Genomic DNA, 14,193 nt, shown 5'->3' on the forward strand with positions numbered 1-14,193 from the left:
GTGTGCACAGCCCCCAAACTCACAAATTACACTCTTATATTCTTCTTCTTCTTCTTCTTTGAATTTCTCTCCATTGGTAAGCTGTGTTTGGATGGTATACTCAAGCAAGTAAGCATTAGCAGCAAACATTCATAATACTAGAACTCGGAGACATTGGTGGAAACTGAATGTTGGAAGATTCAGAACTGACAAAAGTAAGTATTCCTGCACGCAGCACACAGTGGAATTCGCTCCTGCAATAGGTAGTGTTAGTCACTATGACCCAAGGTCACTGGATGAACCAGTGATTGATTGATCCTAACTAGGCTCTAACAACTGCACCACACTCCTCCATGGAAAAAGACTTCTGAAATAATTACATAAGCTGCATTGGGACCCTTTGAAGGGTGTGTGTAAAAAAAAATGGCACATTTTATGCAATGTGTTACTGGTATTCATGCAATGAAGAGGCCTGTCTGAAGGGCTGCTATGCAGAAGATGAGCAGATTAGAACTCAAGGACATCCGATGAATGCTGGAAGATTCAGGACAGAGAGAAGAAAGTACCTCTTCACACAGAGCTTAGCTAATTGATGGAATTCATTTCCACAGGAAATAATGATGGCCACCAACTTGGATGGCCTTAAAAGATGATTAGACAAATTCCTGGGGGGTAAGGCTGTGTTCTGCCTCTACTAATGGGGGTACTTGGGTCCTGCTTGTGAACTTTCCATAGGCATCTGGTTGGCTACTGTGGGAACAGAATGCTGGACTGGATGGGACTGACAAAGCAGGGTTGGTCTTAGGCTGTTGAACGTAATGTTCACCAGGGGCAAATAAGGGTCATTCTCTGTGCCTGGGAGCAAAGAGAGCTACCCCCACTGACAATGGCCCTATCTGCACTATACATTTGAAAGAGCATCATACCACTTTAGTCAGTCATTACTTCCTCCCCCCAAAAATCTGGGAACTGTAGTTAAGGGTGCTGAGAGTTGTTAGAAGACCTCTATCCTGCCCCTGGATCTACCTGTCTGGAATTTGACAGGGTTAACCTTCTCTTTAGTCTGTTTGCTTTTGGACTATCCTTGGAGGCATGGCCATGAGTTACCACACTGAACTGCTGCACTGCCCTAAGCATCAAAAAGTCTGATCTGGGTCTGATCAGGCCCAAATCCAGGCCACCCAATTGGATCTGAACTGAATCGGGAAGCTGCGGCTTGCACAGCCCTAACTTTCACGCAATGGCAAATAACTTTATACGGGGGTTTTCTCCCCCCTCTCCCCTTTGGTAGAGGAGAAGAGAGGGAGCAGTCCCAGAGAATCATGCATGTTGGATTTTACTAAGTGGGCTATTTTCTATCCAGGTCCTTACTTTGGAATGTTTGAGTTTAAATGCACATGGTACCCCAGGAAACAATTGTCTTACAGTTCCATGAGATGGAGGGTCAATGTGGGTTCTTCTGGAGGACTTTAAGCAAGTATGTTGGCCCCACTGTTGGAGCAGAAGAAGGTGCAAGTGAAAGCTTCATTTGTCTTAGCCAGGCTGGGCCATGGCGACTCTTTCGGTTTTCCTTGATGTTCCATTAGCCAAAGCAGCAGACGTTCCCTTGGATGCGTACAGAGCAGATCCTTCACCCCAAAAGGTGTACCTTGGCCATGCAGGTAGATTTCCTAGCCAAGCCTAGCTCCTTCCAACAATAATCTGTTTCAATAGGGAAGGTTGCACAACTTAACTCCAATGTTGTCACAGGTGAGAAGAAACATTCAGTGACCATGGTGTTGTAGATGTGAGGCACATAAGGAATCAACCTTTTTCTGCTCTTCTGAGGTTAATGGCTTACTGTTTCTTAGCCACCCAGACGACTGTGATTTTGAGAGGCAAAAACATAAGACATATAGATACATTGACCTAAGTGTACAAAGTATTTTCCAAGAGGACAGTCCCCTGCTCCCAAGCGGCTTCCAGTCTAAAATTATAATGGAATGGATACTGTAGATGCAACCGAGGAAGGGGAGCAGAGGGAAGCAATATGTGGTTGTTAAAGTTGCATGGGTGTTTAGTTTGTTCCAGTAGTGCATGGGAAGTCAAGGGTTGAGCCAACAGAAAAGGTGGTGTCCGGGGAGGGCTTTGAGGGAAGCTAGCACCCACAGGATGGCAGTGACGCCACGGGACGCAGGTGGCGCTGTGGGTTAAACCACAGAGCCTAGGACTTGCAGATCAGAAGGTCATGGTTCGAATCCCAACGACGGGGTGAGCTCCCGTTGCTCAGTCCCTGCTCCTGCCCACCTAGCAGTTTGAAAGCACATCAAAGTGCATTAGATAAATAGAAACCGCTCCAGCGGGAAGGTAAAGGGCGTTTCCGTTTGCTGCTCTGGTTCGCCAGAAGCAACTTAGTCATGCTGGCCACATGACCTGGAAGCTGTACGCCAGCTCCCTCAGCCAATAAAGTGAGATGAGCACCGCAACCCCAGAGTCGGTCACGACTGGACCTAATGGTCAGGGGTCCCTTTACCTTTACCTTTAGCACCCACAGGAGTTCTGGGAGGGACTTCTGAGCATACAGACAGAAAGTGCAGAGCCTTTCTATATTTTGATTTTATATCTGAACACCCCCTTTCCAGCAGGGAAGTTAGCTGAAAGCAGCTCTGAGGGATTAACGAAGGATTAACCAATATAAAGAACACTTCCTAATTCAGAACACACACGCACACACCAAAGATTCAGTAAGCACAATGAATGAACCAGAAGTATAATTCATATGCTAAGCAAATCAAAACAGTATCAGTTACATAAAAAATAAATCATATATGCCAGGAACATCAATCAGCCTGCAGCATAAAACAAAACAAAAAAACTCCACTAAGCAGGCCATTGTCATGTCTCATCCAGGGGGAATACACACATGTCCCACCTCTCACCGGGGGGTGGAGGGCAGGTTTGACCAACAGATTCTCACCCTAAGGCAGAAACCAATTCTCTGAGTGCAGCCAACCAGCAGGCAGACTAACTCCACATAGTAGATAGGTAGCCGTGTTGGTCTGCCATAGTCAAAATAAAAAAATTCCTTCCAGTAGCACCTTAAAGACCAACTAAGTTAGTTCTTGGTATGAGCTTTCGTGTGCATGCACACTTCTTCAGATACACTTGCACATGAAGAAGTGTGCATGCACACGAAAGCTCATACCAAGAACTAACTTAGTTGGTCTTTAAGGTGCTACTGGAAGGAATTTTTTTTTATTTTGACTATGGCAGACCAACACGGCTACCTATCTGTAACTATCAATATCAGTTTCTCATTTTCCCCGAACTTAAGTTCAGATTTCCACATTCTCGTTGAGATTTTTGTATTGTTTCAGAAAATATGAATTAGATAGGTTTGCCTTTAAATGCTAACTGGAGCAGATTTCATCCCCATCCCTAGTGATGAGAGAGGCACATAACTTTGGCAGCGGACGCAAGCTGCAAAGACCCAAGGTGATTACCGAGAGAGAAAGAGAGGGCCATATTTTTTTCAACTGTCAGCAAGATCAAATAATTTGGAACCTCCAAAGTCCCTTATGGATGCAGAACTGAAACAGAGCATGACCAAACGCATGGGTGTGCCCTCCTGTTTTTGTCTCTGAAATGTTGGTGGGTACAGCTTACATCAGCACTGCCTTTCTTCCCAGGCTGCCAGACAGATCTGGAGGAAGTTTGGATCCCACCAGTGGTAAAACGAATCCTGCTTCAAATTCCTGAGGACCCAACACTGAACCACGAATACCTCCCACAGCTCGGAATTTTGGAATTCACCCGAGCAGCCATGGAGCTAGCTATTGGCAAGGACAGCCACGCTCTCCTAGACAACAGGGTAACAGCTTTTATCAGCAACAGCAGCTAAATTAGAAGTCAGCTCCGTGCTAATTAAGCCATTCTGTACACAAATTAACCCTGTGCTTATCCTGTACCTTAGCTTCACTTATGTGGTCCTTCTGTCTAGAGATGTTGGAGAATTATGACAAAAACAGAACTGGGAGCTGCAGCGGAACATGGCAAATGCAGGGCAGAATGGAAGTTGATGCCTTCTTAAATCCCTACTCTTGCCCCGTCTTGACTTACCCAAAACCTTCCTTTGTAAATAGGCATGTGGTGTTCAGACAAATGGTGGAACCGGAGCCTTGTGGATTGGAGCTGAATTTCTCCACCAATGGTACAAGCCCAGCTACTGCACAGCTCCAGCAACTGTTTTGATCGCCGCACCCCACTTAGGTATATAAACTGTTGTTGTTTTCCCAGCACCACTTTGATGCGTAGCCCTACAGTTGAAGCTGCAAGCCCATGGGAAATGTTGCTGTGATTTAAAAAAAGAATCCCAATCTGTAGCAGTGCCAGCAGTGCAGAAAACATAATCTAGAGGGCACACACACCATATGTTTAAAGTACTATGATACCACTTTTAAAACTTATTGCCTCCCCCGAAGAATTCTGAGAGCTGTTCCATACTACCCAACAATCCTGCTTTGAGCGAGACATCCCAGATTCACAGCAGCTGCCCCGGCTTCTGTTTGAAATCCTGGATTCCTCACCTCCTCATCCTCATCTTCTGGGGCAGCCATGGCAGCCTCCACAACCTTCTCTGCCACTGCTGTACTCCCAGAAGCGGGCACAGCACATCTGGAAGTACATCTCTGAAAGTGGGCACACCAATTCTGGTGGCCAGGAAGAGACCAGGTAGGCCCAAAGATTGGAGCGAAGATCAGGTGGATGGGTGGGGGTGAGAAAGAATGTGGATTGGGCAGGGAATCGGCGAAAGAGTGGTGAGATCAGGCAGGGAGGACGTGAGAGGGGTGTTCTGCTTTGCCGCCCTGAAATGTTGGATGGTATGTAGTTCAATAAGGGTGCTGAGAACACGTAGGAGACCCCTGTTCAGAGCTTCAGAGTTTCAGACTGTATTGCGAGAGTCAATCTCTTTGCGTTGCTTTTGCTGAAGCCATGGAGCCTGCATTCGCTCCATAAGATGCACACACATTTCCCCTTAATTTTTGGAGGGGGAAAAGTGTGTCTTAAGAGCGAAAAATAAATGGACTCAGGCAGAGGTCTTTCCCAGCCCTTCTCCCTGACATCATTTACGTAATTAGAGAATGAATCTTGGGCCCTCTGCATTCAAGCATGTGCTCTACCACTGAACTCTGCCCCATTCCTCATCTCTTACATGCGAGTGCATCCCTCATTTTCAACCAAAAAACAAAGCTGGCACAAAACAAAGCTCCCACAAGCTTCCCCCTTCTATCTTTTCAGACAATCTTGGTTGCATATTCCAAGTTGCTGGCTTTTCAGACATCCGTTCTTACCACTACTGGGATCCCATCAAATTGACTGTCAACACAGAAGGATTCCTGGAGGAGCTGCAGGTAACGTCCTGAGAATAAAAGACTACTGTACTTGATCAGCCAGAGCTAGAGATGGACTGCACTCACCCTTACAGATTCTTGCAGTGAGAATGCTGGGATGAAACCAAGCTTGCACTGGAAGCTGATGTGTCTGTGTGGGAAAGAATAGGGAGAGAAAGGAACAGCTAGACTATCCTTTCTTGCCTAGCCTGTGCTGACCTTCCTCCATGTACTATACTAACATCCTTAGGGTTGCTTGCCCCACCGACAAGTAACTGTGTCTTAGCCTGGCCTACTTCACAGGGATGGTGTGTGCACTCTGACCCCTGCAGCAGTGCCCACCCAGTTGTCAACAGAACACAGGAAGCTGTGTCATCTAGCCTAGTATTATCTACCCTGGCTGAGCCTCAGTCTGAAGTCTTCCTCATTGTCTGCCTCCTGATGCTGCTAAGAGATGCTTGGCCTTGAAAAAGGTCTATAGCTCAGTGAAGGAGGCAGCTGCCTTATATACACAAGGTCCCAAGTTCAATCCCCAGCATCTCCAAGCAAGGCTGGAAAAGACACTTGGCTGAAATCATGGAAATCGGTTTCAAGTAAGCATAGACCATACCAGTTATGGGCTCATCCACATGCCCTCTTCCCCTGCCGCCTTCCCCTGGGAAGACCCAATTGTTATCACTGAATCAGAGCAAACATCATTTTTCCCAGATGGAGGTTTGTTTGACCTTGTGCCAACGAGTGGGCTTTTTCCCCTGGGAAGAAACGATGGGGCAGGAGGAAAACCTCTCAGACCCACACTTTCTAACCTCAGGGCAAATGCAAGTCTCGATGAGCCCTGAGATGAGTATAAAGCAGCCTCCTTTGTTCCTTTGTAACACGGGACCTCTTGTAAGCAACACATGTATTCTGACACTGAGCTATAGTGTCGTGCCCCTCGCGCTCATGTGCCCGATACAAACCATCGCTCCTGTTCTGTGTCCCTAGCGTTTTGTAATCAGAAGTGCACTGCTTCTGAATGTGAAGGTTTTATACTTCAGAATAATAGCAACAGCCATTGATAAACCATAACATTTGCCTCAGGCAATCCCAGTTTTCTTCCCAGACTTCTCCCCCACCCAACCTCTGTGACCCCCAGTGTTTTAAATCAACATAAGGGTTGGTTTGGTTTCAGGATGCACCAGAAGGCTCCATCGTGTATCTGCATTCTCCTGAGGAAACTGGCTTGACACCCAAGCAGTGGGAAGAAGTTGCAGCAGTGATGGAGGTAAATATAGGAATCCACTAGAGAGGCCAATGACTGGACAGACCAGGAATATGGAAGCTGCAGCCCTCCTGATGTTCTAGGAGTCAAACCACTTTAAACAGGCATGGCTTCCCCCAGAGAATCCTGGGAAATGTAGCTTGTTGAGAGTGTTGAGAATTGTTAAGAGACCGCTGTTCTCCTCAAAGAGCTACCATTCTCACAGTTCTCTGGGAAGAGGGATCGATTGTTAAACCACTCTGGGAACAGTAGATCCATTAATGGAATAGAGGTCTCCTAATGACTCTCAGCAGCTTAAGGAAGTAAAGTTAGCCGAATTCTTTGGTGGTGGAGAGGGTGATGTGACTGTTCAAAGTGATATGATCAGGCACAGGCAAACTCGGCCCTCCAGATGTTTTGGGACTACAACTCCCATCATCCCTGAGCACTGGTCCTGTTAGCTAGGGATGATGGGAGTTGTAGTCCCAAAAAATCTGGAGGGCCGGAGTTTGCCTATGCCTGGGTATGATGCTGCTTTAAAAGCATAGGGGATATGGGGCCTGTCTGATAGTGGGAAAATGGAAATTTGTTGGGAAAAGGGGCATACTATGGAGTGGAGTGGTTAGAATCCTGGGGAGAAGCACTTGACACCCAGTTTGTTGCAGGTCCTACTTGGGAAAAAGGATAATGTGCAAGTATATCCCATGCTTCACTGCAAATAATTATGCCATCCCCACTTCCAAGAAGTGAGATGTTTTAGGGCAGAACTTTAGGGTTTTTCTTGTTCTTTCGATGAGTGGACACTTAAGAGACTTCAGCTCTGTTTGTAACACTGGCTTGATTTACAAATTTACAAGCAAATCACAGCGGAGGCAAAACAGGCTGCACATTCACCAGAGACTACATCCCAAAATCTTTCCCTTTCTCTTCCATTAAAAAAAAAAACCTACTGCCTGCCTGTTTTCCCCATGCACATTCTGAGATCCCGCCTTGCAGGTGAATTGTGCATTCAGGAAATAACATCAAGCCATTAGGAAGAACATTAAGCTTCCTTAGTCAAATCCTAGACACCCATCAAGAGGCACTTTTAAGCAGCCTTGTAAATAAGACCATAAAAGTCACTAGCCTGCCTAAAAGAACAACACAAAACCTCTATTCTGCTGGAGCTCCAGTCCTCTTACAGCAGCCTGCTATATTTTTGTGCTAGGCATAGAGAAGGGGGCTTCCCTGCTCTGATAGCAAATTTGCTTTGTATGCTGGGCTACAGAGAAGGAACAGAGTGCTCCATCCATCCTCCTTTACCTCACTCACTCACTTCTATGGAATTCCGTTTACTGACCCACACACAATTTCTTGTCACGATTGCCAGGCTAGTGTTTCAATGCAAAGCTGTTTTTAGGTAAACCCATAGCTATCGTTCACAATAATGTCACCCAAATTCACAACGCATCTGTTTCTTCTCTCTTCCCACCTCTTTTGGGTCCTTAGAAAAAGCACCTCTTCCCCTTTTTCGACATCGCAGCTCAAGGACTGGCTTCAGGAAACTTGGACAAGGATGCCTGGACAGTGCGGCATTTTGTAGCAAAGGGATTTGAGCTTCTGTGCGCTCAGTCTTTTTCCAAAATGTTTGGCCTATACGGTAGGACTCTCATGGTCACACTAAGTGGGTCTTAGGCAGACCAAGCATCTTGGGGGAGGGCAGTGGAATCACAAGAAACCCCTTTCACGTTGAAGAGCAAAAGCATGCATAAGAGGATTGTGGGATCATCCCAGGTAACGTCGTCCCCTATCACCGTATCAGGAACCTGTGTTACATTGCTCCAAATCCATTGCTGCCGTGTGTCTTGATGGCGTGATGCAGGCCTAGGCAGCACAGCTCTGCACCCCCCTCGCATATGCTCTCAGTGCATGAGTCTGTTTGTTTGTCACTTGCATTTAAAATCTACCCGTCATCATGGGGACCCAGGAGCTGTAAGATAAAGCAGGTGTCAAAAAGTTGGGAAGGCTGCCTGGAAGTCCATGACTGCTCTGAAAAGATATCATACCTATATTTAAACACTAGAGGTCCTCAAAGACAAGAGAAAGGAGTTCAGAAATTAGCGAGTAACAATGAGTGCACTCACTCCGAGTTATTCTCTTCTTTTTCTGGTAGAAATCCTAGACTTCAGCTTGCCACATCAATGCCCAGTTTATATCACATTTATGCTTGTGATGATTTTATGGAGTGGTTTAAAAATCCACTCCTATTGTGTGCCATCCAAAAGCGCTTCCAAAATTGGATTGAATGGGAGGGGTAAAAACTGACTGATCCTCTTCAGGAACTAATCACATAGAAGAAGAGCCGTAGCTCAGTGGGAGGGCATTTGCTTTGCATGCAGAAGGTTCCAGGTTCAATCCCCAGTATTTCTGATTTTGGCTAGGAATGTTCCCCACCTGAAGCACTGGGGAGTCACTGACAGTGTAGATTTCGGTTTATTAAATCCCACCACAAAAAGCCCCAAAGTGATTTTACAACCAATATAAAAATCCAATGATAAAGATGCACAAGCATATTAAAAAATAATAATCATAAAGCAGACTTCCAATCACTGGTACTGCCCAGTACCCAGTAAATCAAAACCCTGCGGAAAGCCTTTCATATATATCGAGCTATTATAGGAAAGGTATGTTCTCTCACGGCCAGCCTCTGAATGTCCTTCAGAGCTGGCATACAGAGAAGGGGCTCAGGTGACGATCTCAGGGCAGGTTCATATGGTGAAAGTGTAGACGACCGTATGGCTGATGGTCCTGAGTGGACTGACTCAGGACCAAGGCATGCTCCTATATTCCTTTGAAAGCTTGGGTGGGTTGTCCTCTGGACTGGCAGCCTCAGGGATACTCCCTGCAACTCCCACCAGCCCCAGCAATTTCTGAATTTGGTGGAGGTATAGGAAGTGTAGTCTGAAGCTGTTCTGTGTGGGGAGAGATGGCTGCGTACGCATGTAATTGATTGGTATACAATTGATTTGGCAACCCCATCTTCAACATGCCCTGTTCCCTTTTGCTATTATTTCATGCAGAGGAGCGGGTTGGAAATCTCATTGTGGTGACGAAAAACAACCAGACACTGATCAGAATCCAATCCCAGCTGTCCAAGCAAATATGCATGGCGTGGTTTAGCCCCACCAGCTTGGGGGCAAGGGTCATCGCAATGGTGCTGACCAGCCCTGCACTGCTGTACGAGTGGTAAGAAGGAAGGCAGGTAACTCCGCGGTCGGGGCTTGTATTGGACAAAAAAAAAGCAATCGTCCAATACAGACTGCTGCTGTTTTGTGAATATTTTGATGCACCTGTAATGAAGATATTTCCCAAAATAGTTTTGCACAATTGCAATTGTGAGTGGGAAAAGGCAAGAGAAAAGAGGGAGATGAGCAACCCAGGCAAGGGTTGAATAAATATTCTGCAGGCACCAGTGCTGTAATAGCATTCAGTGCAGGAGTGAGGAGCCTGCAGCCCTCTGGACTCCATTTCCCATCAGTCCCAGCTAGTGTGGCTGCAAGCGGTGCCAACTATGATCACCCGTTTTATTTGCCTGGACATTTAAAATGTTGGCTACGCTGTTGGTTTGCTCTGTTGTGTGAACTGTTTTATTGATTGTTTTGTTTTTGTTGCATTTTTGTATTTTGTCTTGGTATGGTTGGCTTATTCATGCCTGTAATATTCTGCCCTGGTACCCTTAAGGATGAAGGGATGATCGGGAACATTTAAAAGCACTCAGAGATCTCATATACAGATTATATCATTAGTATAAAAAATTAGGGTTGTCCACTTGTCAAAAGAAATCAGGAATGGTTAATTTATGGGTGGTTGACTGGTTCATTCATCCACTCTTTAAATCTGCATAGATGCCTATACATAAGACCAGCTGCTAAAGCAAAAAAGCCTCTTTCTTTTTTAGAGGATTCGTGGACATGTCACAGCAGGTACTACTGTGAAAGGAGAAATGCCTCATTCTTAAAATCTATAGATGCCTAGATCCAGGGATTGGTTTGATTCTGGTTTGATATCGTAATTTGTATGGATTGCTCAAACCACAGTTTCTTGGTATGGATATCAAAAGGAAACTGTGGTTTAACTGAACATTGAATTAAAGCATGAAAGCGAATGGAGGAAAGAAATAATGTGGGAGTATGTGGACGCATGACTCATTCCTAGTTCAACAAACTTTAGTTTGTTGGGCTGTAATCATTATGTCTGAACCAGACTTCACAGCCGTTTTGAGGAGAGAGCGGGGGGATCTCATGCCATATCTTTTCTATCCCTGTCCTCAGGAAACAGAGTCTGCTGAAACTAGTAAAGAGAATTATGCTGATTAGAGAAAAACTGAAGGAAAAGCTGCGTATCCTGGGGACACCGGGTTCCTGGGAACATATCACAGCCCAATCAGGAGTCAAAAGCTTTATCGGGCTCCTCCGTATGTATCCAATAAGCCTATTCTCTTGCCAGTGGAAGCCGGTCCATTAGGGCAAATGGGACACTGCTCCACCACTTTGGTCTGCCTTAAGTCAGCCCCCACCTGGCTGCCTTCTTACTTAAAACCAGTCCAGAGGCTGGAGGGAGTGGCTATCTGCTTCCTCCTCCTTTGACTCAGTGTTTGCCTTGTAGAACTCAGCAGAGAGGAGGATTTGTGTGGACAAATCTAGAATTAGTTGGCTCTGCCTGCCATTGGCTCTTGCTCTGTCTACTGTTCACCTCCCTGCCTTCCTCCCTACAAGGCCCAACGGGCACCAGCCGCCATTGTCTGTTGCTGAGCCCAAGACAGGTCTGCATCTGGACTGTGCCCTTCCTAAGCACTAGGCTCAAACCTTACCAGGGGTATGTATCTCTCTTTGCTCCCTGCTTCGCCATGGTGAGTTGCCATTGATCTGGATGCATGGTAGAGGAACAACAGGACTGCTTCACTGTGTGTTTGGCGTGGTCTGTCCACCTGGAAGTAACTTCCATCTCACATCTCTAAACTGCCCTTAAGAGATAGAACTCAAATAACATGTGTTGAGGAGGGGAAATCACAGCCTCTGCACTGTTTTCTATATGCTTTTTAAAAGGTGGAAGTTGGAGGTGCAACAAACCATTGCAGCATGAAGTGCTTTTGTTCAGGGTTCCAGTCTCTCCCATTTGTTCCCCTTCTCGTGGTTTTCTGTTTTGTTCCCCAGCAGTGAGTCATAATTCTGTAGCCACTGAGCACACTCATTGAGCTGTTTCCCAGTCCCCCCGGCTACTCTATTCCCATCCACTGCCCCACCTGTCTCCCAGATCATTCCCTATTCCTCCTACTCTCTTGGTCACTCCCCTTTCTGTTCGGCTGCTCAGATGCCAGTTTGCAAACAAAAACTAATTTGGACCCCATCCCTAGCAGAACATCAGTTAAGGTGCTTGCGCATGTCAGTGGGAACCCTGAGTGCACCAGATTCCTACTGAGATTGAGAGTCTATACACGTGCGACTTCCTGGCTCACATACCACTCACAGGGCAGAGCCACCAGAAGGTGGAGGTGAAGACTCCACACCTGCCTATAAGAGATCTTGGGATGGGGGCCCATGATCTCACTTCTCTCTCTAACTTTTGTTTATGTTCAAGGGATGGAATCAGAGGTTACAAGTAATTTGCGGGGGGGGGGGGAATCATCCCCCAGACCTGCAGATTTCACCCCAAAAACATGTATTGAGGTACAGGTCCCCAAATCTTTGTTGGATTGAGGTGGATGCTTTTAATATGTGAGTCATGCTTCGAAATGTTTTCATTCTAAACAAAATGTTTCTCCACAAAGTCACGATTCATGAATGATTACAAAAGCTTTGGATTCTGCACTAATTAAATTTCCCAATTAGCTAGCTGTATTAGAGTTAAATAAGAAATTGAAACGTCCACTTCATTCAGACTGGGCATGAAAATGAAGCAAGTTCTCCAGCTCAGAGATTATCTGAGTGAACAGGCAGAATCAGGAGAATGGCAGGACCATTTTTTTGAAAAATAAAATAAGTTAGATTAATGGTTTTATTTTTTCTGTGTCTGCTGCCTGGAATCCTTTGGGAGGAAGGGTGAGATATAACTTTTTAATCATCATCATCCATTACACTGGGGATGGGAAATTCTCGAAGCGGCAGATTTGCATCACGTCAGCCCTAAACTCTGTAGCCATTCAAGCTAAGTAAACGCGTGCATTATTTGTATGCATGCTTCATTTGCATCCTGTGTGTTTCGTAATTCTTTTGAGGCTGTTTGCAGTGATGAGCCTTTTGATCGTAGCTGGTTTTATGCCCAGGCCAATACTGTTACTTATTTCCTGCCAGCTTCCCAAGTGGACTTCCTGGCGCAGCACAAACATATCTACCTCCTCGCAAACAAGCAGATCAACATCTGCAGCATTAATTCAAAGAACCTGGACTATGTTGCACGGAGCATCCATGAAGCAATTGTGACCACAATCCCTCAAGTCCAATGTGAGCTCATGGAGAGTTCGAGTGAGAGCCATGAACCTTCAAGAGAGTCCACCTGAATGATTTTTTAATAGGTGCAATAAAACTTCGTTTTGCAAAGCCTCTGTATAAGATTAGATCAAAGGTATTTGTTTGGACTTCAAGCCATGAATAATTTCTAAAAACGTAATCTCCTATTCTGGATGCAAAATGTCAAGTTTGCTACCCAGCCACCATTGATCATTAAAACAATCTGTTGTACTTTACTACAAAGACATCAAAAGCCACCTTTTCAGTTATGTATTTGTTAGCTAATTTAAACAACAAAGCCCCTTTTCTTGATTTGATTGCTTTGCATCACTTCCAAACTACAAGTGATAATTGCTGCACATAGAAAACAACATGTCAGAATGAAGGCTCTCTTTAGATCTGTTCCCCCCTGCCATCTAGATTTTTAGGTGGAGGGTCAGAGGATGACCTAAAGGTCTCTGGTACAACCCCCTGTTGATGCAGGAGATCCACAGCTGCAGCATCCCTGATAGGTGACCATCCAGGCTTTTATTGGAAACCTCTGCTGAAGAGGAGTAAACCACTTCCCAAGGCAAACTGTCCCACACAGCTTGTACCATCAAGAAGTTATTTGGAATGTTTATTTTAAAAACCCTGTTCTTGCCATTTGAACAATATATGTTCAAATCCTGACCTTTGGAGCAACAGCAATCGACTTTGCCCCATCTACCATGTCGCAGCACTTTAAATATTTGAAGATGGCTATCATATCACCAATTAAGACATCTATTATCCAGGTTGACCATAACCTGTGACTTCGACCTTTCCTAATAGAGCATAGTGTCCAGGCACTTCATCATGTTTATCACCCTCCTGTGGACACATTCTAGCTCCTCCGTGTTCTTAAATATCTGCGCAGAGAACTGAACACAGTACAGTGATTATCTGCACTTACCTTTCCTCTGCATTTTCCAGACATGGCTCACACTTTAAAGCTCTGTGTCCAAGTGCCACACTATTAATGGGGGGGAGGGGGAAGCTGGGACTGCATACCCTTTCGTACTCCCAGAAAAAAAGCACTGCTTGTAGTCCTAATCCCACTTACCTGGACGTAAGGATGGACAAATCTGCCATTTTATTC

General features: G+C 45.5%; 1 protein-coding gene across 2 annotated transcripts; it reads left to right on the top strand.

The window, feature by feature from the left end:
• Nucleotides 1-1,424: 1,424 nt before the first annotated feature.
• GOT1L1 (glutamic-oxaloacetic transaminase 1 like 1) lies at nucleotides 1,425-13,163 on the top strand. Of its 2 annotated transcripts, none has more exons than XM_083480633.1 (9): nucleotides 1,425-1,640; nucleotides 3,648-3,829; nucleotides 4,101-4,227; nucleotides 5,257-5,369; nucleotides 6,520-6,612; nucleotides 8,077-8,227; nucleotides 9,648-9,813; nucleotides 10,899-11,041; nucleotides 12,918-13,163. In XM_083480633.1, exons 1-9 carry the CDS (start codon nucleotides 1,529-1,531, stop codon nucleotides 13,121-13,123), a joined length of 1,293 nt encoding a protein of 430 aa, XP_083336759.1. In that variant the 5' UTR covers nucleotides 1,425-1,528; the 3' UTR covers nucleotides 13,124-13,163. The 2 variants fall into 2 exon arrangements, with proteins under 2 accessions (XP_083336759.1, XP_083336760.1); XM_083480634.1 differs by having other exon boundaries at nucleotides 1,592-1,728.
• The last annotated feature ends 1,030 nt before the right edge of the window (nucleotides 13,164-14,193 follow it).

The sequence above is a fragment of the Podarcis liolepis genome, assembly GCF_965112155.1.
Source record: "Podarcis liolepis genome assembly, chromosome: 16".
Classification (NCBI taxonomy): Eukaryota; Metazoa; Chordata; class Lepidosauria; order Squamata; family Lacertidae; genus Podarcis; species Podarcis liolepis.

Excerpts from the sequence above, each read along its gene's own strand:
- GOT1L1 (XM_083480633.1), top strand. The coding sequence starts at position 1,529 with ATGGCGACTCTTTCGGTTTTCCTTGATGTTCCATTAGCCAAAGCAGCA. Across the intron at positions 4,228-5,256 it reads GATCGCCGCACCCCACTTAG|ACAATCTTGGTTGCATATTC; the intron begins GTATATAAACTG and ends CTATCTTTTCAG. Across the intron at positions 11,042-12,917 it reads AAGCTTTATCGGGCTCCTCC|CTTCCCAAGTGGACTTCCTG; the intron begins GTATGTATCCAA and ends ATTTCCTGCCAG.